The sequence below is a fragment of the Hippoglossus stenolepis genome, chromosome 5 (assembly GCF_022539355.2).
Source record: "Hippoglossus stenolepis isolate QCI-W04-F060 chromosome 5, HSTE1.2, whole genome shotgun sequence".
Lineage (NCBI taxonomy): Eukaryota > Metazoa > Chordata > Actinopteri > Pleuronectiformes > Pleuronectidae > Hippoglossus > Hippoglossus stenolepis.
The window spans coordinates 15,418,820-15,445,776 of NC_061487.1; the positions used below are offsets into that span (position 1 = coordinate 15,418,820).

The 26,957-nt window shown below is 41.7% G+C and overlaps 4 protein-coding genes across 10 annotated transcripts in view; 2 read left to right on the forward strand and 2 right to left on the reverse strand.

Annotated features, from left to right (window-relative positions):
* Positions 1-9,410, forward strand: part of tmem266 (transmembrane protein 266) — a 27,508-nt gene extending 18,098 nt beyond the window's left edge. The window contains exons 4-11 of the mRNA XM_035156052.1: positions 493-647; positions 3,004-3,077; positions 3,868-3,924; positions 4,106-4,244; positions 5,183-5,298; positions 5,812-6,004; positions 7,557-7,619; positions 7,699-9,410. Of these exons, the coding sequence (XP_035011943.1) occupies positions 493-647; positions 3,004-3,077; positions 3,868-3,924; positions 4,106-4,244; positions 5,183-5,298; positions 5,812-6,004; positions 7,557-7,619; positions 7,699-8,327 (1,426 nt within the window). The 3' untranslated portion in view covers positions 8,328-9,410. The remainder of the gene's footprint in view (positions 1-492; positions 648-3,003; positions 3,078-3,867; positions 3,925-4,105; positions 4,245-5,182; positions 5,299-5,811; positions 6,005-7,556; positions 7,620-7,698) is intronic.
* etfa (electron transfer flavoprotein subunit alpha) lies at positions 9,287-15,963 on the reverse strand. The gene is made up of 12 exons (XM_035156061.2): positions 15,820-15,963; positions 14,731-14,880; positions 14,449-14,530; positions 14,193-14,275; positions 13,923-14,022; positions 13,581-13,691; positions 13,388-13,489; positions 13,090-13,158; positions 12,912-12,994; positions 11,824-11,889; positions 11,268-11,348; positions 9,287-9,891 (listed from the first exon to the last, which is right to left on the reverse strand). The coding sequence occupies exons 1-12, from the start codon at positions 15,856-15,858 to the stop codon at positions 9,856-9,858; spliced, it is 1,002 nt and encodes a 333-aa protein (XP_035011952.1). The 5' UTR covers positions 15,859-15,963; the 3' UTR covers positions 9,287-9,855.
* Positions 15,964-17,383: 1,420 nt separating this feature from the next.
* isl2a (ISL LIM homeobox 2a) lies at positions 17,384-22,097 on the forward strand. 4 transcript variants are annotated; one of them, XM_035156059.2, is made up of 6 exons: positions 17,384-17,671; positions 17,992-18,235; positions 18,548-18,807; positions 19,323-19,609; positions 20,451-20,618; positions 21,447-22,097. In XM_035156059.2, the coding sequence occupies exons 1-6, from the start codon at positions 17,614-17,616 to the stop codon at positions 21,561-21,563; spliced, it is 1,134 nt and encodes a 377-aa protein (XP_035011950.1). In that variant the 5' UTR covers positions 17,384-17,613; the 3' UTR covers positions 21,564-22,097. The 4 variants fall into 4 exon arrangements, with proteins under 4 accessions (XP_035011950.1, XP_035011951.1, XP_035011947.1 ...); XM_035156060.2 differs by having other exon boundaries at positions 17,386-17,671; positions 18,046-18,235; XM_035156056.2 differs by having other exon boundaries at positions 17,507-17,671; positions 18,051-18,235.
* A 1,438-nt stretch (positions 22,098-23,535) lies between these two features.
* scaper (S-phase cyclin A-associated protein in the ER) overlaps positions 23,536-26,957 on the reverse strand; it is a 60,378-nt gene continuing 56,956 nt past the window's right edge. For all 4 annotated transcript variants that reach the window (XM_035156048.2, XM_035156051.2, XM_035156050.2 and 1 more), the window contains 2 exons: positions 25,686-25,734; positions 23,536-25,356 (listed from right to left, as the gene is read on the reverse strand). In XM_035156048.2, coding sequence (XP_035011939.1) covers positions 25,259-25,356; positions 25,686-25,734 — 147 coding nt within the window. In that variant the 3' untranslated portion in view covers positions 23,536-25,258. The remainder of the gene's footprint in view (positions 25,357-25,685; positions 25,735-26,957) is intronic.

A 26,957-nucleotide genomic window follows, 5' to 3' on the forward strand; every position in this document is an offset into this window, starting at 1 on the left:
GGGTGGGTGAAGTGCTTGAATCCACAAAACACTTTTGGAGTTTCAGGAGTAAACAGTATTGCAGCCAAATCCAATACAATTAAAGTTAATGTCGACCACTTCTTCAAATGTAAAAAAACAACAGGAAAAAACATCCAGCCTCCATACTGCTCCTGTGGTATCATTCAAGTGGCCGTAAGCCCCGACTTTCATATTCGACTCGAAACGGCATCATTTTACACCATGTTTTTACCCTTAGTGTCCATATAGTCTTTTTCAGACGTAACACTGACTGGAAACCCGGCAGAGTCAAGGTTGAATACCCCTCACGATTTGTGTATCCTGACGTGTCTTGTGTTTTATTGATTTGCCCTTGCAGGCTTCCTGTCAGATCTGCTCTCTGTACCAGCATTACATATTAAAGTAACACCACAACAAGATCCACCATTTATCTTCCTCCCCCCCTGTCTCTCACCCCCCTGTCTCTCACCCCCCTCTCCTCCCAACGCTCAGGTCGAACTGGCTGAAGCCTTGCTGTGGGAGGAGGGCGGCGCTGTGGCATGTCTGTCTGCTGTCGGCGGGCTTCAACTGCTTCCTGGTGGCCTGCGTCGTCCTGGTGGTGCTGCTGCTGACACTGGAGCTGCTCATAGACGCCAAGCTGCTGCAGTGTGAGTCTCAACAACACGGCTGACGTCCGCTGAGATTACCAAGATGATGTGGTCGTGGTCTGTTCCACTCATTCTTTTAAAGTCTGAATACTATTCTTGGAGAGGAAGAGGGGAAAAGTACACAGCTCAGCACAATTGTTTACTAATTGCTATACAGAGGCACTGGGTCAATGTATGGACTCAAAGACCTAACACAAAGGAGCAGGTTCCCAAGACCTTAATCAGCACCAGAGCTGTGCTGCAGGAAAAGCATGCCCTCACAGAGGTTACAGCAATAAAACAAGAGTAAATGACAGACTAACTTTTTCTCACAGCGCAATAAAGGATGTTTGAGGGTCTAAAGAAACATATATTGGAAGATGCTACTTTAATCAAAGACAGGCACCATGTACATGCTCCTGGCTGTATTATACAGCAGGAAACAGCTTTTACCATCATGAAAACAAGCAACTGACACCTTCCTCTTCTGGCAACACACCTCTATTTTATCATAGCCTGTGAAAACATAGAAAGTGTGTAATAATATAGCTTATGAAATCAAATATATAAGGCCCAACAATCTCCTAATGAAACCACATTTAAATTCATTAGGATTTTAATTTTCATCAAGATCCATGAATTAGTATCTTGGAAATCACTGAAAATGTTAAAGAAAAACAACTTGATCTGCACCAAAATGATATTGTTTCTTCCTAAACTCTTCCCACATCGTTGGTTTGGTGGTAATCCGTTAGTCCGGTAGTTTTTGCATGATCCTGCTCACAGACAAACCAACAAACAAACACATGCGAAAAACACAACCTCCTCTTCAGAGGTAATAGATATTCTACAATATACCCGAGCCAGACCAATACATTAGCCAGGTCAGGTTGTCGGCCAATATTAGCTTTTGTGAAGTGATATCAGTCCTCACATACTTTGAGATAATTTAGTTTGAGGTAATTTAGAAAATGCCTCCATGACACATAGTTTGTCCTCCAAAAATAATTCCCGTGGTCGTTTATCAACTTCAGAGTCACAACTTGTGGTCACGATTCCTCTCAAATTAAAGGGATGCTCATTAAATCATTTCTTACTCCTGTATAAAAAAAATCAATTGGCCAATAGGACATTATTGTATTTCTTTACTTCCTATACTTTAAGGAGATGTTCATATTCATATAACATCTTAGTAAGTGGATGTTGTGGTACCTACAACCCCTCAGCTGGAACAGTGGTGGTACTCTAATTCTCTTACTGTAATAGAACATCAGCACATACCTCCACTAAGACCATATTTAAAATCACTAAATTCCGATTCTTATTTGGATCTGCACCAAATTACATACAGTCATAAATATCATTCCCCTAAATATGCCTGACTTTTTTTCTATAAGATCCACTAATTATTCTGTCAAAAACGTAATGTTAGAGAAAGTGAAAAAGAAAACCTTCCCTGGGTCAAGGGCCACCCCTCCACAAAGTTTTATAGAGATCAGTTGAGTAGTCTTTGTGTAATCCTGCTAAGAAACCTCCTTGGTGACGGTAGCGAGACAAATCAATATGCAACATGTGATCATGTGCAGGTGTAATGATCAGCTGCTGACCTGGTGTCATACATGTACTGTATAATGAGTCAGTGTCACTGATCAATCATGGGCCGGGGGGGAATATAACCCTCTCATCAGTATTCCACAGTGGACACATAATGTCAGGTGGTCGAAATACCGGTGTGACCCGTGTCACCCTGCTACCGCACCGCATCTACATCCCCCGTGCATCCTCATCCATCATACAGAGTCAGGGGTCGTGACCTGTTGGATGTCAGGGAGATGAGTGAAGAACACACACACACACACACACACACACACGAACATGTTGCTCCTACTGTATCCAAACACATTTGAGTCTTCATTGTTCCTCTGGGACGGCCTGACCGAGAGAGAGTGGCGGGCAGGGGGGGCGAAGTGAGACAAATGTGTGGAGGGAGATTATCGGACAAAGAAATGAGGCAGCACGGAGCCGGCTGGTGGATGAGTGCGGGGAGGACAGGAGGAAGATGAATGGACTGATGGACAGATCAGTGAACACAGCAAACAAAGACAGATGGGAGGGAGAGGTGGTGCATGAAGAGAAATTCCTCAGCTGACAGCCGAGTGCTGTTTGAGGCGCGTCCGCAATTAGACGCAGATACATGCATGTACAGTATGTGATGAAATCATATTTATCACGGTGCATCGTGCCTGTGTGTGTGTGCTCGCTCTACTGCACCGCTTCATTGCAACAGCTACTGCAGCATCCATCATTCACCACTTCATAATAACAGCAGCTATCATTTACAAAGACAACCCGTTCTTCTGTTTTGTCCCCCCTGCAGTCAACAACGCATCTCAGTTCGCCAGCATCATCCACTGGATCAGCCTGGCCATCCTCTCCGTCTTCTTCACCGAGGTGAGTCTCTGTCGCGTCCTCGCAGGCTCGCTTACAGCTGATGCAGCGGCCTCTCCGTTAACGCCACGTCGTGCAGTATGTGGGGCCGGTGAGGGAGACTCTCATTACGACACTGAGATGTCCTCTGTCATGGCATCATGAGTAGATTCGGATCAGTGAAGGTGAACTTACTCAACGAAGCTGCTCTACCGTTGGTCCCTGTCAGGTTTTTCCATTGATCCGCAGCAGAAATACTGGAATGCAGATGGAGCTGTTCTGTGCCACTAGTTTTAAATTATTTTGGGGGCCTCAGGTTTGTGGTATTGATTACAATTTTCTTCACAGCCGGCCACATTTGTCTTGCTCAACCCACTGCTAACTTCTTTTGGAGCTGTAGTTTTACCTATCAATAAGAGCAGGTCCTCTGTGCCACGTGGAAGCAGTGGAATCACCAGGGAGGCTGGTTTCTGCAACCTTGATAACTGAGATGAGGATGGGGGTGAGGGGGAGGAACAGAGAGGGAGGAAGAGCTGCCCTCTGCAGCCCCTGCCGCGTCAGCAGAAGCAGCCAAACGTGGTGTCTCTCCTTGTTTAGATGAAAACCTATTGTGTCGTCTGTGATGTGTATGAATATTGTGTCATTGATGGATCACCAGTGGAGGGACAAAAGAAATCCAAATCATAACTGCAGCAAATACCCTTTACTACTATTTACTACCCAACATCATCCAGCCTCTCTCAGTTTAAGCATCCTTGTTTTCCTCCAGCGTGCCCTGTGAGTAACCTGCTCTCTGTCCTCCTCTCTGTCTCAGACGGTGTTCAGGATCGTGGTGTTGGGGATCTGGGATTACATAGAGAACAAAGTTGAGGTAAGCTCCCATGGGTCCCATTAGTCCGGACTCGGGGGCCCTCTCACCGCAGTGTCTTTCCCTCAATGTCATACCTCAATATGGGAACCACAGGCACAATAGTAACCTGGTGTGCGTGTGTGTGTGTGTGTGTGTGTGTGTGTGTGTGTGTGTGTGTGTGTGTGTGTGTGTGTTCTCTCAGGTGTTTGATGGAGCTGTCATCGTCCTCTCTCTGGCCCCCATGGTGGCCTCCACAGTGGCCAACGGCCCCAGCAGCCCCTGGGATGCTATCGGCCTCATCATCACGCTGCGCATCTGGAGGGTCAAGAGGATCATTGATGGTGAGGCTAGGAAGGAGGGGCCGGGGGGGGGGGCTAGGGGCTGTTGTCCCCTGCGTCCTTTACTGTCAGGTTACAGACACAGATACTGCAGTGTGCTCTCTGCAGGATTGGTTTCATTCAGTCTTGAGCTTGTTTTTCCCAATTATTTCCCCCCCAGGAGTGATGGTGGGACATCATGTGTTGTAATGAACCTGTGGTTTTAATATTAGACAATAGCTGCTGAATAGACATTATTTTATCACTCAGGTGCAGGAGCTGAGCAGGTTATTTTTTAACAACATTGCTCCCCCTGGTGGTTTTTGAATATAACACAGTAGCCTAGACGTCAAGAGGGATGATTGTTGAGCGTGAACAAAAGATGTTAACACTTTAAAACACATTACAACAATATAGCTCATACCTTCACCAAGGCCTAACAGTCCCCTTATTAAACCACATTTAAATTCACTCGATGCAGATTTTTATTTTGATCCGCCTCAGAGTCCCTGAACCTGCCTAATTATTTCATCAAGAGAAATCCATGGAAATGTTGAAAAACACACAAAGGTAAATAACACATTCCTGGATTCGCACCAAACTTTAGGTGTCCAATTCTGCATCCTTCCACCAAGTTTCATAGTTTTCTGTCCAGTAGTTTGTATGTAATCCTGCCAACTAACAGAGAGACAAAAACTCAACAGAAATGAAACCTCACAAAGATGGTGTTGTTTGCAGGACCATAGTGATGTCACTTCTGACCTTGTTATGAGCCAGTAAATATGGAGGATTTACTTGACTAAAACTGTGTATAATAACCTCAAAGATCCTCTCATCCATCTCTACATAAACCAAGAGTTTGTAGTTGGAGTTAGACTGGACAGGATGAAATGTTTCTTCTGACAGAAAACTGACCAAATTGATGTCCTGTGGTCCGTCTGCTCTCCTTCCTGTTGTTCTAGCCTATGTGCTGCAGGTGAAGGTGGAGATGGAGATGGAGATCCAGCAGTATGAGAAGGCCAAGGCGGTGAGGGAGGAACAGCTTGACCGTCTCACTCAGATCTGTCAGGAACAGGCAGTACGTCCTCTCATCCGTCTCACATCTCCTGCCTACAAGCTGTTTCTCCGCATTACACCAGCAGGGGGAGGCAAAGCACTATAAATACAAGATGCCTTCCATATTGGTCACTTATATCGACACCATTAGATAAAACCTTTTACAGCAGCCTGGTGGATATCAGATATCAAGCAGAAAGCAATTGAATGACTACTTAAAAATGTAATAATCTAGTGAAACTTCGAGTGCATCCACTGAGTGTTCTACTGTATGTCTGAGAGTTATACTGCACTTTGGAATATGCACAATCTACTGTATATGTAAAGGTCAGCTATGATGTAAGCAATACATCCAGTACTGATAACAGAGGCAGACAACGCTCAGAGAAAAGTGGATGGCATATTAGCCAGAATACACAGTATTTAATTAGTATTTAATCGCTGTAAAAACTCTCCTGTGTATTTTCTATTGACTGTCAAGGTGGAAAATATAAACTCTTCTCCCCTTCTCCCTGGTGTCCGTCTTTCCTTTCAGTTTGAAATCAGGCAGCTGAGAGCCCACCTGGCCCAGCAGGACCTGGACCTGGTGGCAGAGCGGGAAGCAGCGATGCAGATCCACCATATGTGGGGTAAACAAAGCAGCACTTTCCAGGAGGTGGATGGACTGGCCCCGGGGGCCTCGGAGCATCATGCTCCAGCTAAAGCGAGAGAGCCCGGGGGGCCTGCAGGTAACCGTCCGGAACACCCAACTCCTTTTGTATCGCAGGCTTTCAAAGACCTGTGTTACCTGAGGGGGGATCCAGGCTGGGCTTTTATCCTTAAACCAAATCCAGGTACACACAAGTGGCTGGTTAAATGTTTGCTGTACAAGAAGATGGCTCGTGACAGGGAGGTTGCAGATTTAAATTCTTTGGATTGCGTGAATGATGTCTGGAATGCAACACGTCATATTCTTTTAAATGAAAAGAAAACAACACATCTAAGAAGAGTAACCGTGTAGTGGAGAGGACACACCACCTCAATGCTGGTGTCCTCTTATCACAAACATTCATCTCACAGTCCATATCTCAGCTCTTGTGCTACATGTAGATGGAAAATTAAGCTTTCACACCGTGACAGGTCATAACTTACAGGACTTAGAGCAACAAAGTTCTGTCAGGGCTTTAAAACAGTGAAGCTGTTATAAATCATCTGAGCCACAGTGTTCCCAGTCAGACAGCCTTCACACTGGGCCTGCTTCCAGTAAACTCATGTGCTTTAGATCATCTGGAGACAATCGCTGTCACACTTTGGACAAACAATGACTGGCTCCATCATAGAATGAGTATGTGACAGTGACGTCAAAACATAAATGAACATCATCCGTCTAACAGTCCTGTGAGGTGTTGACACACTTTGAGAAACACAGATTTTATATCTGTAGAACACAAAAACACAGAGTGCTGCTCATTCACATAATAATAAAACAATGTGCTGTGTTTTATTAGAAGAGCAACAACTACAAGATAAATGTAGTTATTCAACCTTTTCTGTGTTCTATGAAGGCAAACGTTACTCAGACAAGATAAGCAACTTGAAAACATCTGCTCAGACTTTTGGAAATTTATGGATATTTGTCACCATTTAAAAAATCGTATATGGATTAAATTATAAAAAATTCTGGAGAGGGAGACTTAACGCAGTGCTTTAACCCTACAAGACACTGGATGGTCAGGGACCTGATTACATATCTGACATGTTAGATGATTATAATTCTGTCTGTGTAGAGATCTGCAGGAGCTGCTCATTTCAACTGGGTTAAAAGACATTTAGCCACATTCAGCTACTACGCTGCCCCCTGCTGGAACCAGCTCCCAATGGATATCAAAACTGCCCCAAACATTACCTGCTTAAACAAGAAGTTAAAAACTGCTATTTGTTTGCCTTTACTTAATCAGTTAATCCTGCACTTTAATTAGACCTTATCTGTTTTTAAATTTGTGTTTTCATCCTGTTTCTATACTAACGTTTATTTTCTGAGTATCAGTTTTACCCTTTTTATGCGTCTTTTATGATCTGTACTGTAACGCTACTTTTGTTTCTGTAAGAAACTTTGAATACCCTCTCTGTAGGATAATGAACAACCTATTCTAGGTAACACACATTGGACTGTAAAGCTATATGGTCATGCACAACGCAGCGGGAGGTTCTCTGCACAGACATAGTGGTCTCTAAATTCTCACTGGTTTTTCTTTCATTGTGTCTCAGATGAATTAACGAGGCCATTTTTCTCCTCTTCAGATCACCATGGTCAAGATGACATGAACAACTACATCAGTCAGTACTACAGTGAGCCAAGCAGTGGTGAGCAGCATCAACATGCAGCCTTCTCTACAGCCCATGTGGCTGCACAACATTTAAACATCTCGTGTGGTTCTTGCAGATATGGGGATCCCCGACCCTGCACGGGTCATCACCACAGCAGCCATAGACGTGCACCTGCCCAACAACCCCAGCCAGCTTCCCCCCTCCTTGGTGAGTGCAGATGCGGTGCTGTCCAGCCGTTTGCAGCGGACCGGCAGCTCGGTCAGCGAGGCCTCCACCACAGTGTCCCGCACCAGCTTCAGCGCCCGCCAGCACAGCATCAGCAGCCACACGCTGGGCTCCACCACAGACTGCAGCTCCACTGTGCGGGAGGCCTCCACCTCCACGGACTACAGCGACCAGCGCTGCTACCCTCCGCCCTACAGCAGCCCCCTGGCCAGGCAGCCCCAAGGGAGTCCCAGTGCTGTGGTGCAGGAGCTGCTCTCCTCTCTGACCGAGAACTCCTGTCTCACACAGAAGGGCCTGGACCCTGTCAACCTTAAGCCGCCCAGCCCGGCAGGCTCCACCAAGACCAGCCCAGAGCTGGAGCACAGGGTCAACATCTACAACAAGAGGAACCAGGATATTCGAGTCGGCCTCCACTCTAAACCACTCATCCATCTGCAGGGCAATGAGGCTTTTCTGGAGGAGAAGTACAGGATGATGGAGCCAGTAGACGCTCCAGTCAACCGCCTGTCAGAGGCATGAGACTCTGCCCGACACGTGGATCGCTTTTCAGATAAACCGCAAAAATGAACGCTTTACTAAACTCCCATGTTGTCGGGAGTCAGTGGCACATAACCTCATCCTCTTCGTACTGTTGGAGCCGAGAGAGGATGAACTTGCCAGAGCAGCACAAATCGGGCCGTGGAGGACAGAGTTGGACAGACTTGTTATCAGGAACCACTTATCAGGAATAGACACTTACAAAAAAAACACTTGAGTTTTATGAACAACAAAAAATGTACCAAAAGAAAAACCAGCAACAGGGCGAAAGCCCAACATTTTCAGACAACTGGTCTTTGCAGAAAAAAAATCTGGCTTTTGATATGTAAATTTCCTTCTGATATACTTTGTAGGAATTGGAGATGCTGGACTGATTCACTGGAGAGCTACAAACTGTGACCAGTGCCCCCACCCCTCTCCTCCCGAGCTACGAGGCATGGTTTGATCACAGGTCTAAGTTAGTCAGCTGATCGGTTTGTCAGTTTAGTGTCTCCAAACTCACCAGGACCAGTCCCCTTTGATGGACTGCTGCAGGGTACATCGGATCAGTGTCCACTTCTTTCTAACCTTTGTCTTTCTATATTATCAGTGTTTTCATTTTTATCTAAACTCTATAAGTGGAAAGATGTGTGGAAACGTTTTGACTGGTGGGTGATTGAAGTGATTTTGACTTTTTAAATCCAGGAGCCATGACTGGAAGCTGACCAAACCCAGCTGAGTCAGTGTTTACTGAAATAATAAAAATGCAGCATGTCCCTCACAAAAAAAATCGACCTGCGTATGATGGAGTTCATACCATTCAAGTCTAAAATACTACCTTTTTGTTGTTTTAATGTTTGGAAGCTATGTAAATATTTCAGGATGGGTTTGATCTTCGTCACAGCCAAACATATCGAGGGACTGGCTCTACAATTAAATGTTGGGAAGAAAATTACAGCATGAACCTTCAGGATTTGCCACTTAAACATTGCAAACTATCCCCGTTTATTGCATTTTCTATCTCCATCATGGACAGAGGGCATTACATTACAAACCCAATAAAGGGGACGTCATGGCAAAATAAGAGAGCTGGTTATTACTTGTCAATTTAATACAATCATTTTCCAAGAGCATCTCAATAATTACATCCGCAGTGTGAGCAGCTACATCTTACAGCCAAACTACTTTACATGGTCACACATCCGAAAAGAGAAGGTAAGCATTATTGAAGATGTCCATTCCTTTACCTTAAAAATGAAACAAATTACAACATGTGGACTACTGGAGGCACAAAATAAACTCTTGCCAAAGGTGAGTACAAGCTTATTTACAGGTACTTGTATAGAGCTTGTATAAAACTTTAATATTAAACTCAATTAATTCCATATTGAGTGTTTGCCAGGTAGAGATGTTGAGGCTTTTATTTCCACACGCAGACACTCACAGCACCAGCGGCTGTAACATCCTGTGGTCACTCCCCCAGCTGTGCACTGGAAGTTTTAGTTCAACCTTTGTTTCGGCTTGTTTCCCATCACTTGCTCAGAGCCTCCGTCATCTCAGGAACAGCCTGAAGAGAAAACAGAGTCGATTTAAATAGAAATACTTAACAGTCATTTAACACAGAACCAAACTCGGCTAACATTTTCTGTTATGCGGCTTTCAGACATGGGCTGAACGTATATGAGAACGCAAAAATGCTGCTGCTCACGTCTTGAATGTGCACACTGAGATTTATCAAGACCCCAGCAGGCGGCGATCACACAAACATTTATTACAGTGTTTGTAAGGTTGACAAGTGCCCTGTGATATTCTTCACCGGAGGCATTTAGACCCTAAATAAACACGCTGATACAACCAGTAGAATTAAAGAAGACAGATTCGAAAGCATTTTGTGGTTAATATGAGTACAAAGTTATTTAAATGGCTCTTCTCACAGGTGGAGAAACTTCAGTGCTGAACCATCAGTCACTGCCCGAGTTGGTCTGAGGTATCAATTGACCATTTGGGGAAAAAGTAGAAAGCCCATCCATTTTAATCAGCTATCTGAGGAGTGATCACATGTAAGGAGATCTCTCCCAGTGGGTCACAACTCTGCTGCCACTAGCCATTATTACTAATCACTTCTACAGAGTTTGTCAGGACACCTGGGCGGCTCATCGGCTGTGGGGCTAAATAAAACATGACTGACAGGACACACATGACATTATAACCAACTAGCCTTTAACAAGCACCACAGGAATCCTGTCTTAGCAGACTGACACCAGAAAGCTGCAGAGTGTGTAAAAGGCCTGGCAAGTAGAACCTGAAGACAACACTGAAGCAAGCTTTTGCTTTGTAACTATTGATCCTTCATCTTCTGAGATGCCAATGTGACCGTCTCTTAGCAGCAAAGCTCCAACCACAACTCTCCTCTGATTAATTCAAGAACTTAATAATTCAACACATGCACATTTCCATTCGGTGGAATAAGGCACTGTGTAAAATGGATTAGTGAGAAAGCCAATATTCTGATTATCATTCTGGACTTTCAGCAGTAACAACATACAGTGTAAGTCCACACATGAGGTACACAAGTGTTTTTATGGCCTCACTGCTTGGTTGTTCCCCCCAACAAGGAGGTTACGTTTCCACCCACGTCCGTTTGTTTGATTGTTTGTTTGCCAGTTTTTCAGCAGGATTTCGATAAACCTTGTTGGAAGGATGGGACATGGGCCAAGAAACCAATACATTTTGCTGTGTATCCAGAAACCTTTTCTCTCTTTCTTAAACAATGTGATACTTTTTATGATACCCAGGTTATAATGCATGGATCTTGGTTAAAAAACTATGAGTGTGCTATCTGTTAGGCCTTGGTGGACGTATGCACTCTACTAATTGCCATTCAAGTTCCCTAATGTCAGAGTCAGGATCATTACTGCAGCAATATGAATCCCAAAAGCTCACCTTGAAAAGATCAGCCACCAAGCCATAGTCAGCCACCTGGAAAATGGGAGCCTCCGGGTCTTTGTTGATAGCAACAATAGTCTAAATAAAAAAAGAACATTTTCAGCAATCATACACAACAAAAGCACAGAAACATTGATAATTTAACAAATACATTATTATATAAATTTGAATTATACAATTAAACATTTGAAACTTAGTTGTAAACGATACAGAAACATCCATACATCATATCAAAGTGTATAGTGATTAGAGTTAAGGCTGTTAGTGCTGTGTACTCATCGTGTGTGAGATGACATTTGAAATTTTACTTCATGTGGGTCTAATTCTTTGGAAGCCAGGAAACAACTGTTTTACATATGTCTCCATATGTCATTGCCCAAACTCCAAAGAGAGCTGCTTGATGTAATTAGATTTAATAAAATCGTCATCACATGTGGCACATTGTTCTGTTTTAAATAAAGGATTTAAAAAACTAAAAACAGAGCATGCACAGTAAAATAGAAAAGAGCGAGAAAGGGGAGTGTGGGGAAATCCTCGGCTCCAGTGACGTTACCTTGCTATCTTTCATTCCAGCCAGATGTTGAATGGCTCCAGAGATACCGACAGCGATGTACAAGTCCTGTGGACATGAAGAGAAGACGACCAGACAAGTGTTACTTTCTTGTTGACGTGCAGTGTAATCTCAGGCTTTTGGAAAAGGTACACCTCAGAACTACGACAGTGCGGAGCTGACTGATGGTGTGATGACCGCGGGTATTTAATCTATCAGAGGTTGCTGGGGTGGTGTGTGAAAAGGGTCAAACGTCCACGCATCACCCCAAAGCTCCTGGGAGGACCATCTTCCTGCACTACCATGAGAATATTTCAGTGACTATTTCGTGTATCAGTGAAGCTAAGCACAATGCGACCAACCAGACACTATCCACAAAAATCATTTTGCAGAAGAGCTCACTTTACAGGGACCTTTCTAGACAATGAGCAGAAATAAAAAAAATGAGTTGAGACAACCACAGACAGGTTTGTTCAGATCGTACTTCAATCAGTGGAAGGAGAAATGTTATCTCACATTCATACAAGTGAACACAACCTGTGTCTCCCATTCCGCTTCATACACTAAAACGTTTTTAGATTGGAAGGGTGAAAAACCAAACCTGATTTAAATTATAGTTAATAAACTTAGTCAAATTCCACAGGCTTGTCACAACATTTTGAAAATCCAATTTGGAGAGTCGGCCCGGGTCTGAGGTTCTGACCAGATATCCAATGCACTCTGCTTTAATGGATCAGCTAAATCATTTAGGGCCCTAAATGTGCCATCACAAGCATTTTGCAGAGACTAATGTGTGGATAATCACAGATGGGCTAACCCAGCTGAAACACATAATGGCAACTTAACCTTTTAAAAGGGCAGATCAGACTTCCTGATGATACCGGATCGTGAGCATGCCAAGACAGACAGGCATTTCTCAAACGCAGTGGGTTTGTATCCTCTGACAATGCAACTGAGGTCAAGAGCTTTAGACATATTTTTGAATTAAGCTATTCACATTTCAACATGATGTCCCCCCTCGTTTTTTCCCCTGAGCTGTTGCACCCAATGAAGAGAATCTAAATAACCACCTCAGAAAAGGGAAAACTTACTGGTGCAACAATTTTTCCAGTCTGTCCAACCTGCATGTCGTTCGGGACATACCCAGCATCCACTGCAGCTCTGGATGCACCAACTGAAAAAGGAATATTTTGTCATTTTAAAATCAACCTTAATAAAAATAAGTGCCACGGTAAATTTTTAAGACAGAATGATGACCCCCCTCCCTACCTGCAGCATTCATTTTGTCAGCAAGGTCATAAAGCAGCTTGAAATTGTCCCCGCTCTTCAAGCCCCTGCCTAAGAAAAAACAAAATACATAAATTTGAACAACCAACACGTTACTGAACTCTCAACCCCTGCTGACCAAAACATAATAAAAAAGATATATCGATTGCCCAAATAAATCCAGCAACACAAGAATCAGCCCAGCCCATAATAAAGACACCTGAACACAAATCTAACAAATGAATCCCCTACTAAAATAATTTGTGAAACATATAAAAAAGACAAGAGAGTTGACTCGTACCTCCTGACACCACAACCTTAGCGCTTGTCAGCTCTGGGCGGTCGCTCTTTGTCAGACACTGTTCCAGCCACTCAGACACTCCAGCGGGTGAGGACGCAGCAACTGCAGATCAGATATCAATGCCCAGTGAGAATAAAAACTTTCAACAACTTCTGCATGTACTGCAGATCTCTTTGAGTGTAATTTACTGTACCATCTTCTGATGAGGCACTTCCTCCCTCTGTTTCCGCTGCCTCAAAGGACGTCCCTCTGACGGTGAAGACCTTGACTGCCTCATTACATTTCACAGTGCAGAGAGCATTTCCTATGAAATTTTAAAAAAGTATTAACATGAAACATTTAAAAAAAAAAAAAAACACAAAGAAATTAAAAGTACAAATTGCCAGAGCCAAATCTAATCGAAAAAACTTTCATATGAAGGCTGTACCAAAGCCAGGTGGCATGATTTAACATTTCTTTTGAGCTTTCTCAAAACCGCTGAAAACTTTATGAAAGGACAAAAATCCTTTGTTACTTCTTTACCATTATAACTTACCTGCATAAATGGTTCTGACAAAAGTGTCTGGAGACTTGATCTCAATGATATCTGACACTGGGGCGACATCCAACTTGGCAGCCACTCTGGGAAGCAGGTTCTGCAGATAAAATGAGGAATTAGCTAAGAAATATGCACTGATCATACTTGAGTATTGACACTTCAGAACAGGTATATGGTGGGCAAAATCCATTAAACTATTAAAAAATACATGCATTTTAAATCATTTAAGTGAATATTATATAGGCACTGCTGTTGCCTGAGATTTACCTTTCCAAAGGCAGAGGCACCAGCACAGATGTGGGTGAAGCTGAACTGTTTTTGTATGGCCAAGATTAGTGGAGTCAACTCCTCTGAGGAAAAAGGTTATAGGCAATTATTGACACAGAAAGAAAAAAGCAAAACATTAAAGTAAGTTATTATCAGTACCATTCTTCATAAACATGTAATCAGGGAAACCCAATGGAAACAGTATCCTTTCCTTCAGTTACTAGATCAGTATGCAAGTATCCCTGGAGTTACATACCTGGCAAGGAACCTTTATAGGAGTCATGTTGGGCCACCAGAATCTTCTTCACACCTTGGACTGTGCTGATTTGCGCCACAACCTGAAAAGACACAAAAACCATGTGATTGATGCATGTTTCATGGTAACGCTCTATTGTCTTCTTCTCTCCCATATTCAACAAACACTTTCATACATTCTTGGCTTCCATGGGTTTTCACGTAGCTATATATTCATGCAATATGATATATTAAAAAAAAATACTATATATTCAACACTTCTTGTCTCCAAAGATGGACCTACCTTAGCACAGTCTGTTCCAGCGACCAGACAGGACACCTCTCCCCCCAGCTGACTGGCAGCTGTGATGGCGTTGAGCGTGATGGGCGTCAGCTTGTCATTGTTGTGCTCTGCAACCACCAAGGTGCTTTGAAACCTCTGAAGGAGACCAGTCTGGAGGAGAAAAGGTCCACACCTCACTTTACAACACGCACAGACAGATACGGCTCTGCTGTCATATTTACGGACACAAAATAAAGTTGTTACCTAATCATAGTTTGTTAACAACAAAATAAGTTGTTAACTAATTTTGTTGTTAACAAACTATGATTATAATATATCAAAATAAGTTGTTAACTAATTTTGTGAGAAAGTCACAAAATTAGTTAACAACTTATTGTGTGCTGGGACCCCTGATAAACTGTACACGTGGGTAAAGATGTAGGATGTTATTGTTACTGAATTATTTAAATATTGAAGGTAATAATAAAATAACGTTGAGTCAAAATCATTATAGTGTTGAATTTCAGATCGATCTCCGGCTGGTGGACAAACAAGCTGCCTCAGGGTGAAGCAGGATTGTTCCTGCCTCGTCTGGACGGGACTGACCATTATCAGCTGGGAAAGGTCGTTGTGATAAAGTCAAACTAACAGTGAAAACATAAAATAACACATCATATTCTATAATCTAATGTAAACCGCTGTCTCGCGTGAGAGAGAAGACATGATTATTTAAGAACATGATAGTAACACTTTTCGTAACACTGTCCTTTGGTAACTGTTGTTTAACAATGATGTTTCATAACCCCCTCAGCTAGCTATGCTAATGCTAACTAGCATTACCTCTCACACACACAAGCCCCCTGTTCGCTCATATTCTGGAAATGTCGCGACGTGTGAATGAAACCAGATTCAGAACGAGTCCAACAATCGTGTCGCACGTGTTAATTCAAAACAGGACCACGGCGTTTGACCTATATTAGCTCGTCAGCTAGCTAGCTGCTGCTTGAAGACCAGCATGCTAACTGACGTGTTCGGTGTTTTAGAGACTATAAGAGAGCAACGCGGTGTCTGTGAGAGGTGACATGTCCGAGTCGAGTGAGACCCACTCACCAGCTGCCTCAGGCTCGTCTTGTTCAAGGCTCGGTTCATGTTGGACGCTGCTTTCTGCTCCTCAGAGAAACAGCAGCTCAGACCAAACTGTGCCAAAGGTGATCTGACGTCTGTGGTGACCTCTCGCGAGAGAAGACGGTAACTTGAGACCCCCACCCCCCCCATTTCCTCTCTCTCTCTGTCTCTAAAAGATTGATATATTAAAGTTTGATTGATTATTTACTTATGATGACGCAGTGAGTTTAACACATGGATTCATAACAGTCATGAATTATTATACATGAAGTTGTTTTCAGTTCATCACTTCAGAGTAAAGAAGGAAAACTTTTGTGTCTCTTTCTGTTCTTCAGCCTATTTTATCAAGTTCTGTATAAAACTACTGTTACAGCCAATATCTAAAATATGTTATTCAATTCATGAATGTTATTAAACTATAGTACACACGTATCTAAAAATAGGAGAAAACTAATCAGGAAAATAAAGTTTACTTGAAACCATCATAACACGGGCTCTGTGGAGCTTTTACCTGAATCAAATGTTTAGCATCAAAATCCCCAAATATCCCAAAAGATTTAGGCTGAAATCTCAATCTCCATATTAAATATTTGGAATTTTACAAAGATCTGTATGAAACTTTTTCTGAACAGTTGGTCCATTTGATTCAGCTGCTTTAACGTCAGGTACAAGGTTTGGTGGATCAAACCTTTATGTCTCTGTGAGTGGGTAAGAGAGAGGAGACAGGAGAAAAGAGGAAACAACAACCTGCATGGCCCATGAATGTAGAGAATTGTTGGGCCTCTGAATACAGATTTTTTTTAAATTTAAATATATGAATATATATAGAAATGTAACTGACAATATGACAGAGAAAAGGTTGTATTTCTATATGGATCCAATATTTCTATGTGATATTTCATCCAGTAGAGGGCGCTCCACTGTGAAAATACTGGTGAATAACTCGAGTCATTGTTTACAATTAAAAAACTGATTTCAATCTGACTAATAATGACAATAATATTATGATAATAACAACATCAAAAACAATAATGACCATCACATCATAATCTATAGAAATAGGCCTAATAAGATAATAACTAGTGATAATAAACTCTTTTACCACTGTAGCCATGTTGGAGATACTAGTAAAAAACAACCTCATTGCGAAACTGTAAAACACAAGGTAATTTATATATTGACATAATCTGCTATATTGATAATCTGGTATAAAATCAAACACGTATTACTTTATTATATACCAATTAATGTATATTATATACCAATAGAAAAATAACAAGGGGATTAAATGCCAAAAGAAATAATAACAATGTGAACATATGATGTTACGATGGGTCTGTATAATTGTAAGAGGAGTTAAGACACACACACACACACACACACACACACACACACACACACACACACACACACACACACACACACACACACACACACGCAAGTATATCTTCTCAGCCAATCCCAGAAGTCGAAGAGAAAAAACGAGCGAGGGTCCAGCAGGAGATATTTGCATGAGTCTGTCCGGGAGAGAGGTCCAGGTCTACGTCACTGGTCGAGGATCTTTGTTTTCTCTCTCTCTCTCTCTCTCTCTCTCTCTCTCTCTCTCTCTCTCTCTCTCTCTCTCTCTCTCTCTCCCTCTCTCTCCCCCCCTCTCTCTCTCTCGGTGGAGGAATACAAGTTGCTCATCCAGCCAGGGACGGGACGCTCTCCTCTTCCTCTCTTCTCTTCTCTTCTCCTCTCCTCTTCTTCTGTCGTCCCGCACTGGGCCACTTCTCCTGCATGGTGGATATCCTGCTCAACACTTCTTTCTTGGATGATATGGGGGATCATTCAAAAAGTAAGATACTCCTCATTCTACTCAACTCTCTGAAAGGGGAGTTTTCTTTTCCTGTTACCGGCGTGTAGGATCTTGAATTAGACGTTAAATGGCTCCATTAATTTCCAAGCTTGCAGAATAATATGTAAAACAGAAACTATAAAGCATAGTCAACAGCTTAAGTTAGACTCTACAAGTCTCTAAAGTAAAGTTATATTTAAAACGCGACACATGCAGTTGGAGATATTTTCAGCTGCTGTGGCCTCATCATAATAATAATTCAGCGCAATATTCTTGGCATGTTTGTTCCGCTGCGACAAACAACAGTTCCTCTCCTTCAGGTGAAGTCACACGGGGATTAAAATGCATTAATGCACGGTCCCACTCTCACGCAGAGAAGTCGGGAATCGCAATGTGTGTGGGCTGTGGAAGTCAGATACACGACCAGTACATCCTGAGAGTCTCCCCGGACCTGGAGTGGCACGCAGCCTGCCTCAAGTGCGCGGAGTGCAGCCAGTACCTGGACGAGACGTGCACTTGCTTCGTGCGAGACGGAAAGACTTACTGTAAACGAGACTATGCAAGGTACGGAGGTCAAAATGTGCAGGACTTTGTTTTAAAATACTCTCCTGTGTGTGTTTTTTTTTTAGAGGCCTTGTTTTGTTGAAAAGGAAAGAGGCGAGGGAGCAGGATATTAGTGATGTGGCAAAGTGCGCAAAAGTGCATCATGAGCTGCAGGCCTGCATCAGATTTGTGTGTTTCTTTTTCTATTTTATTCTATTTGCTTCTATTGCGCTTCTTCTGACTGGTGCAGCTCAGCGTAACTTCCCTTTAATGCAATAATACGGATAATTCAGGGACAATGTGTTCATGGCACCGATCTGCTCCGTTTCCCAGGTTGTTTGGCATCAAATGTGCAAAGTGTAACATGGGCTTCTGCAGCAGCGACCTGGTGATGAGAGCCCGGGACAGCGTCTACCACATGGAGTGTTTTCGGTGCTCGGTGTGCAGTCGACACCTCCTGCCCGGGGACGAGTTCTGCCTGCGGGACGAGGAGCTGCTGTGTCGGGCGGACCACGGTCTGCTGGCGGAGCGGAGCTCTGCTGGGAGCCCGCTCAGCCCGGGGAACATCCACAGCAGACCGCTGCACATCTCAGGTATTATTATTATTATTAAAAATATTATTATTATTATTATTATTATTATTATTATTATTATTATTATTATTATTATTATTATTATTATGCCTCTTTCTTTTCTCTTACTTGCTAAATAATAAGTGTATTTTGTTTGGATATATAGCCCTAGTCTTAATACATTTATATTGAGGCATATATAGAATCAGACATAATTATATTTCTATATAATTGTATATATATATATATGTATTATTTTGTTCTTGTCTACACATACAGTGCAGTATGTCTGTTCACTGTGTGAACGCATTGACCTTATAGGCCGACAGCCTGATAATATTTGGCATTTAATGCACAAAAAAAAAATCCTAAATTACCATAATAAAATAAAATCATAGACTTTGTTATGTTTTGATTGAAATTGATTATAGTATATTATAGAGGTGGCAGGTTTAATAATCTATTTATTCATTTCAATCGAGGCATATTTATATATTCATAATTTCTTTAGTATAAAATAATGAAATCTCCCCCAGAACCGGTTTCGGTCCGCCACCCTCCACATCACCGGGGCCACGTCCACAAGCAGTCCGAGAAGACCACCCGGATCCGGACGGTGCTGAACGAGAAGCAGCTCCACACCCTGCGGACGTGCTACAACGCCAACCCGAGGCCGGACGCTCTGATGAAGGAGCAGCTGGTGGAGATGACCAGCCTCAGCCCCCGGGTGATCCGCGTCTGGTTCCAGAACAAGCGCTGCAAAGACAAGAAGAGGACCATCCTCATGAAGCAGCTGCAGCTGCAGGAGCACAGCGACAAAACCGTGAGTTCCCTTCTCAAGGTCCCACACTTTGCATTGTATTAATCTAAAGTTTATTAAGTCAAATCAACGTGTGCAACATCTGCACAATATTCTCTCACTTATTGTCTCTATTTCACCATAAAACACGTGATGAATTCCTTCACTCATTCAATAATAAATGTTGAAACCTTAACAACAGAGCGTGTGAATAACCAGGAACCAGATGATGTGCAGTGTAGTGTTAGTAGAAACACAATTCAAATAAATATACACTGCCAGATGAAAAGCATTGTAAATTCAGATTTTTAACATAAAACAACACCTAACTGTAAATACAAAATTTAGAAAATTAAATAACTGCTGCCATGAAAGTTTTAAAGAACTAGAATAAAAACCTCTGACAACTTGTTTTTGTCTCCTCGCGATTCTGTAAATATTCAGACAGGAGGCGAAATTGTCATAAACCAGAAAACATTTCTATCAAATTGTTTTTTAAATGATCTTAATTGTGTTATTGGGGCAGTGAATTTGGTAAAAGAGACAAAAATAAAAATTGGCTAGTTTATTATTTATTTTACTTTTATTTATTTACCTTTGTAAAGGTAAAGGTTTGTAAGATTTAAAGGCACAGTTTATTTAAACGTTTGCATTATTATAGATTCATAATAAATTGATAACAATGAAGTTAAATTTAAATGTATTTCCTCAGCAATAGTGGGTTTGTTGTCTCAGAAAAAAACAGCTCTGATTTGTATTCATCTTTTGCATTAACCAGACTTATCATGCAGGAGAGAATCCTTGTTGCAGAAATAACGTGTCCGGTTTAAGATGTGGTTGAACGGAGTGTTTTTCTCTTGTGTAGAACCTGCAGGGCCTGACGGGAACCCCTCTGGTGGCAGGCAGCCCCATCCGGCATGACAACACGGTGCAGGGGAACCCGGTGGAGGTGCAGACCTACCAGCCTCCCTGGAAAACCCTCAGCGACTTCGCCCTGCAGAGCGACCTGGACCAGCCTGCCTTCCAACAACTGGTAAATGGATTATTATTATTAGCAGTCAAAATTCAATCCGTCCTATAATGTGCAAATGGGGAATAGAATAACTTCCACACACACACACACACACACTGAGAGAAAAGGTTGACATGTTTTGTTTAAGATTGTAATATTTATTTATATTGACGATTAATTCTGATTAAGATGATGGTCTAGTTAATATGTTGTTGTTGTTGTTGATGTTGATGTTGATGATGATGATGATGATGAAGATGATGATGATGATGATGATGGTATATAAGATTAAAAAAAGAGAATCCTTGATTAGTCCCACAACGGAGACAGTCAAAAACATAATTTAAGTAAAAATAAGTAAACATGCAACACTTATAAATGTAAATAATATATAATATATATAAATGTAATAGAACTATTATATTAATTGTAAATAGTAAGATATTATATATAATTGTAAGATAAAATAAGATAATCCTTTATTAGTCTCAACACAACGGAGAGATTTAAAAATAGATAACAGTATAATAAGTAAACCTGGAATACCTTTAAATGTGAGAGGAAATATAAAAAATAAAAATAAAAATAAAAGGGAAATCGAACTAATGTATACATTCAATTGTAATTTTAAATTAAAATCCAGTTTAAATGACATGTGCTTTTTAAAGTGTGAACAAGGAAGTTGTTTATTGTGCCAAATGGTGCTCTCATGTTGAGCCCCATGGAGTCAATTAATCATAGGTTTATTTAAGTCTGATTAAAGTGATTTCATATATTTTTAATAGACATAAGTCTGATGCTTTAAATAAATACATGAAAACTTAAATGTGACCATTGATCCTCCGGCAGGTGTCCTTCTCTGAGTCCGGTTCTCTGGGCAACTCCTCGGGCAGCGACGTGACCTCCCTGTCGTCGCAGTTACCGGACACACCGAACAGCATGGTGCCGAGTCCCGTGGACACGTGAGGGGGCCTGGAGGTCACCGCGAGCCCCCCCACCCACCAACACCCCGCACCTCCTCTGAGCGGCTGCAGGGAGGAGGAGGGGGAGGAGGAGGAGGAGGATGAGGAGGCGCGCAGTGACATTCAACCAAGAAGAAAACCCCAATAAGGGACCAGGATGGATGGATTATAATCGAGGATGTATCCAAGTCTGACTATTCCCTTTAACCCCAGCCTTGCTCAAGGACACTTGGGCAGCTGCTGATGGACACAGCGTTGGCCTCTCTCGCCTGATGCATGAGCCTGAGCTGGACACAACGTGATGGGGAATATGTTGGAACCATCCTGTAACTGGACCATCTGAGCGTTTAACACATACCAGTATGTTTCTATCAGACTCAGAGACAAACTGTGTAGATGATGCATGATTTGTAAGTTTCAATATCGACTCTTGTACATTACGTTTTTCTGCAGGAAGAAAATTAAGTTATTATTAATATTATTTATTACGAGGACGGACATAGTGGATCTTATCAATAAAAGCATAGTTCTAACTGATTATTTGCATGAAAAAAATCTATTTGTTCCGTGAGGGATTTTTTTTTAAATTATGGCATTGGACAAAAAAAATAAATCAGTGTTGAGTTAAATGGAAATGTTTCATATAATGTTTGACCTGGGTTTCAGAGCTTCCAATTCAAACTTTGCAGAGGATTAGTTATTATAAAAACACACTATGGTCTAAATAAAGAGAAGCGTTTAGATTGTGGATACCAGATATATTTATAGTGATTTTAAAATGTGATTTAAAAAAACAAAACAGTTTTTTTTAAAGTCCTTCTCAGCCAAGTGGATCAGTGACAGATGGATGACAAGATACTAGTAACATTTGGCCTGTGTGTCATAGGTCAGAGAATCAGAAGCAGCAGCCTCGGGCCTGTTTAATTGAGATCATCAGTGTAATCTGTATTATTAAGGCATCTGGATGCAACAGCCAGGGTTTTACATGGGCCCAATCATAACAAACATTAGTATGTTTTCCTCCAGATACAGTGATAAAAAGGATCAAATTGATTAAGCTAAACAAATGGCCTAATGCCATCTAACCTGAGGCCCACGGTTTGCGAGTCTAGACAGGGGCGGCCGCTTATCAGCATCTGGCATCACCTGCAGGAGGATCCACACCGACTGGACCCACAACAACACGGAGGAGACTCTGCCTCCAGCCCACGGACGCATCCTGGCGCGTCCCGAGTTTATTTTCATTCCACTAGAGAGAGAAAAAAAATCCTCCAATGGCAAAATAGCCGCCGGACAAGGGAGCACACAGGTCAGAGGTCAAGCCCGGACTGACACTCTACACCTCAACAATTTGTTGGGGAGGGATCGTTTTTTATCAGTGGAAGGAAACCGGAGGCTCGCTGAGAATCCAAATCCTGTTAAGTCTTTAAGACACGCTCCCGCACTGAATCTTTTAAAAGGGTGGACAGGAGACACAGCAGTGGCAACATGATATTTACAGAAATGTTAATTAAAGAATAATGACAGTTAATAGACAGTGATCGGTATAAATTAGGCTAAAGCCCCAAATAAACACACAGGCTTTTATCGTGCATCTAAATGTGCAGGTTGATTTTCATTATGTGCTGAACTAAAGGCAGTTTTGATGATCTAATGTTGGGCTATTTTAAATTTTAAACTTTACCACTATATTTTCAATTTAGACTAATAAGCCTCCAATGATGAGCACAGGCCGTGCACAAGGGGAGATGGCGTCCTTAAAACGCACATGCTGAAAAACGTTAAAATATTTGTATGCATCTGAAAATCATATTTCCTTCAAGGTGTCGCATTGCGATTCAGCAGAGGCATTTGTTGTCTACGATTTGCAGAAATGTACCAACCCATAGACATGTCTTAAATATGTAAAGTGAATGAGGATCTAACTGATGGAAATACAAGTCAAACAAAGGCACAAGAGGAGGTTCGAGTCGTGGTTTAACTTTAAATTTGTTTAATTTGCACGGAATAAAAATGAGGAACAAGAATACATAAACATCAGTATAGTTTTTTATACAGAAATGTAAATAACTCAAAATATTATATTAATTTTAGGTGACTCTGAACAGAACATATATCAGGTCATTCAACTTAAACCTGACAAAAGAAAACATTCTGCTCATTCACATTAAAAACAGACAAAAACACTCAATTCACACGGTATTAACACACATCATGTGATGCACTTGGACACATCTTCAGTGACGGTACCTGGGGTCACTGGGTCTTTCAACTTCAGACACCCTCGCCCAGGTTACACGACTGGGAGGGATTAGTTCCCGGCCTGTGTCCAAGAAGCATCAGCCCACAGTTTGTTGTCCCTCCTGATCCACAGCCATCGTGAAGCTCTACTGATGCTTTCCTGTTGCGTGCACCAGTGATGCCCAGGAGCTTGTAAGCTTTGCTTGGTGATGCACCCCCACTGTCTGCGTGACCTTGACCTTTAGACCTTCGACCACCAAAATCTAACCAGTTCATCTTTGAGTCTATGACCCTGTACACACCTGGTATTAACATTTGGTTTTTGTGATTCGTTCACAAGTGGACAGCTCTAAGTTCAGGAGTGAACGCACTCTGATCAGATAACGGTCAAATCACGCCAGGCCACATTCGGAGGTGTCAACACTGTTTTAACAGTGGGAACACGAATGTGTCCTGGGCCACATATTTACTGTCACTGTGACCTTGACCACCAAAATGTTAGCAGTTAATCTTTGAGTTTCAGTGAATGTTTGTACAAAATTTGAAGACATTCCCTCAAGTCATTGTTGAGATATCCCATTCATGGGCATGGGACGGACAACCTGAAAACATCATGCCTCCGACCACTGTCTGTCGCCGAAGCATAAAAAAACACGTTCGTTTAGAAGTTACATGGAAAACTTGTGTGTGTGTGTTTTAATCGCAAAATACAAACAAGACATTTTGTGCAAATTCCTCTTACAAATCAATCTGACTTCAAAGAAATAAAAACAACCGACATGGAAGAAGACTTCACAATCTTAGTATTTGTCATAGTCTGAAGAACATATAATTTACCCCCCATGTGTAGACTGAGTCAGAAAACTAAAATTCAAGCACGTCCACATCTCAGTCTTTTTCGTAGTGTTTACACAGTGCGTGTCCACACTCAGGACAGTGGTCATCACTCGTCCTGCTTCTTGAGGAAGAACTGCAGCGCTGCGTCCCACTGATCTTGTGGAAAGCGGTTGGACAACTCGCAGTAATCCAGCAGCTGGGACACTTTGCACGGACAGAGAACTAAATTGACGTCATCCTGCCTATTCAACACAAATCCTTAAAAAAACCAACGAAAATCTTCTCAAAGAAAACTTGTTACGTCTCCTTACTAAAACATAATGTCGCCGGCGCGGAGGCATTAAGAAACACGTTCGTTTAAAGGTTACATGGAAAACTTGTGTGTGTGTTTTAATCGCAAAATACAAATAAGACATCTAGTGCAAATTCCTTTTACATATCAATCTGACTTCAAAGAACAGAACAGAAACAGATGAACCGACATGGGAAAAGACTTCACATCTTAGTATTTGTCATCGACTGAAGAACATATAAGAACATCTAAGTCAGAAAAAGAAAATTCAACCACGTTCGGATCTCAGTCTCTTTTGTAGTATTTACACTGTGCGAACACAGTGGGCATCACTCCTCCTGCTTCTTGAGGAAGAACTGCAGCGCTGCGTCCCACTGATCTTGTGGAAAGCGGTTGGACAACTCACAGTAATCCAGCAGCTGGGACACTTTGCACGGACAGAAAACAAAATTGACGTTATCCAGCGTATTCAACACAAATCCTCTATCTTTTAAAACAAAGAAATTATTTTGAATTTAATCTAAAAAACAAACAAACAAACAAACAAAGGAAATCTTCTCAATAAAAACTCCTTACTTATGCGTCTAAAAAAATTATAAATATTACTGGTGTTGATGGAAGAAACTGTAGTCCAATTTCCTATGATTCAACACATTTTATAAACCATTAAAATATCTTAAAAGAGTCAAAAATATAAAATCTATACAATCCCTCCAATTTTATAGTTATGGAATTACAGAAATGTGAATTACATACCTGCTTGCTTTGTCTTGTTGTCTGACACGTTCTCATTTGCAGCACAATCCTAGGGGGATTAAAAAGAAGCATTAATGTCAACTCTTACAGTAAACTGCCGGTATTTGAAACGCTGTGTGTGCATAGAAATTCATTTGCCTTATTTTAAATTTGCTTCCAGCAAAAAAAATTCTCTTGTTTAGAGAAAAACTCTAAACAAGATTGATGTAACAGTTTAATCAAAATGTTTTCTGATTAAACTTAATTTTTTTTTAGAACAACAATGATATCGAACCATCCTAGAGGAAAGAGTCCCAGGAATGCTCCTGAGGTTAACTCAACAATGAGGGCAGCGGGGCAGGACGCCATGCATTATTGCTTTGTTTGAAAGAAATGACAATAGCTCGTCTCCCTTTGAATGGAAGTTAATCGGTGTCTAAACAGTGGTGGCTGCAGAGCGGTGAGGGGCGGGTTGTTAGAGGAAGATGAAGGAGACAAGCTGTTTACTGGGAGCTGAAGCAGTGGCAGGTAAATCCACTGTGAAGGAAGCTGTTTATGTTTGTAAAAAAAAAAAAAAACCTGCTGTTACACATCCACTGAACAGGGTGAACGATCATTCATCACCTGTCAAAGATGAGTTTTGACAGAAAAAGAATTTGAGTTTTATTTAGAAGCATAGAACTCTTGAAGCCAGAGAGGAGGATTCTTTTAGATACATTTCTACCTCCACCATAGAGGTTATGTTTTCTCATGTGTGTATTTGTCAGCAATATCACACAAAACTAACGGAACTGATTTCCATGCAACTTGGAGGAAGGATGCGGTGTGGGATCCTGGATTTTTTTCCCACTTTAACATTGCAAGACCGTATTCTGTCCCCATAAGGAATAATTCCTGCATCTTGATGACAAAAATCAAGCACGTTTATGGACCGATACCTGAGTGTGTGTAGTTTGGTGCAGCTTGAGTTTAAGGGGACTGTCGGGCCTTGGGGGAGGTATGCGCTCTAATGAGAGACATTCTCGTTTTGACTTTCTTTTACATTGCGAGAAAGAGCATTTTTCAACATTAAAGTGAATTTCTCAAGACATAATGCAGAGATCTTAATGAAATAAATAAAAAAAAAAAGAGTGCTAATATCTATGAGCAGGTGGAATTTAGTGTGGATCTGCATAATGATCTGGGTTTTGTGAATCAAAATATTCTTTTCACTTGTTTCAGAGAATGGATATCGTGCCTTGATTTTTTTTTGTTTAATGAAAAAAGTGTGCGGAATTTTTATATATTGTACAA

Bases quoted from the DNA above. Each gene is read 5' to 3' on its own strand.
- etfa (XM_035156061.2), bottom strand. From the start codon at position 15,858: ATGAACCGAGCCTTGAACAAGACGAGCCTGAGGCAGCTG. The intron at 13,159-13,387 runs GTACGAGTCAAC...GTTTTTTCTTAG, and splicing joins TAAGGTTGTGGTGTCAGGAG to GCAGGGGCTTGAAGAGCGGG. The intron at 9,892-11,267 runs GTGAGCTTTTGG...TTTTCTCTTCAG, and splicing joins TGGTGGCTGATCTTTTCAAG to GCTGTTCCTGAGATGACGGA.
- isl2a (XM_035156059.2), top strand. From the start codon at position 17,614: ATGGTGGATATCCTGCTCAACACTTCTTTCTTGGATGATATGGGGGAT. The intron at 18,808-19,322 runs GTATTATTATTA...AATCTCCCCCAG, and splicing joins CAGACCGCTGCACATCTCAG to AACCGGTTTCGGTCCGCCAC. The intron at 19,610-20,450 runs GTGAGTTCCCTT...TCTCTTGTGTAG, and splicing joins AGGAGCACAGCGACAAAACC to AACCTGCAGGGCCTGACGGG.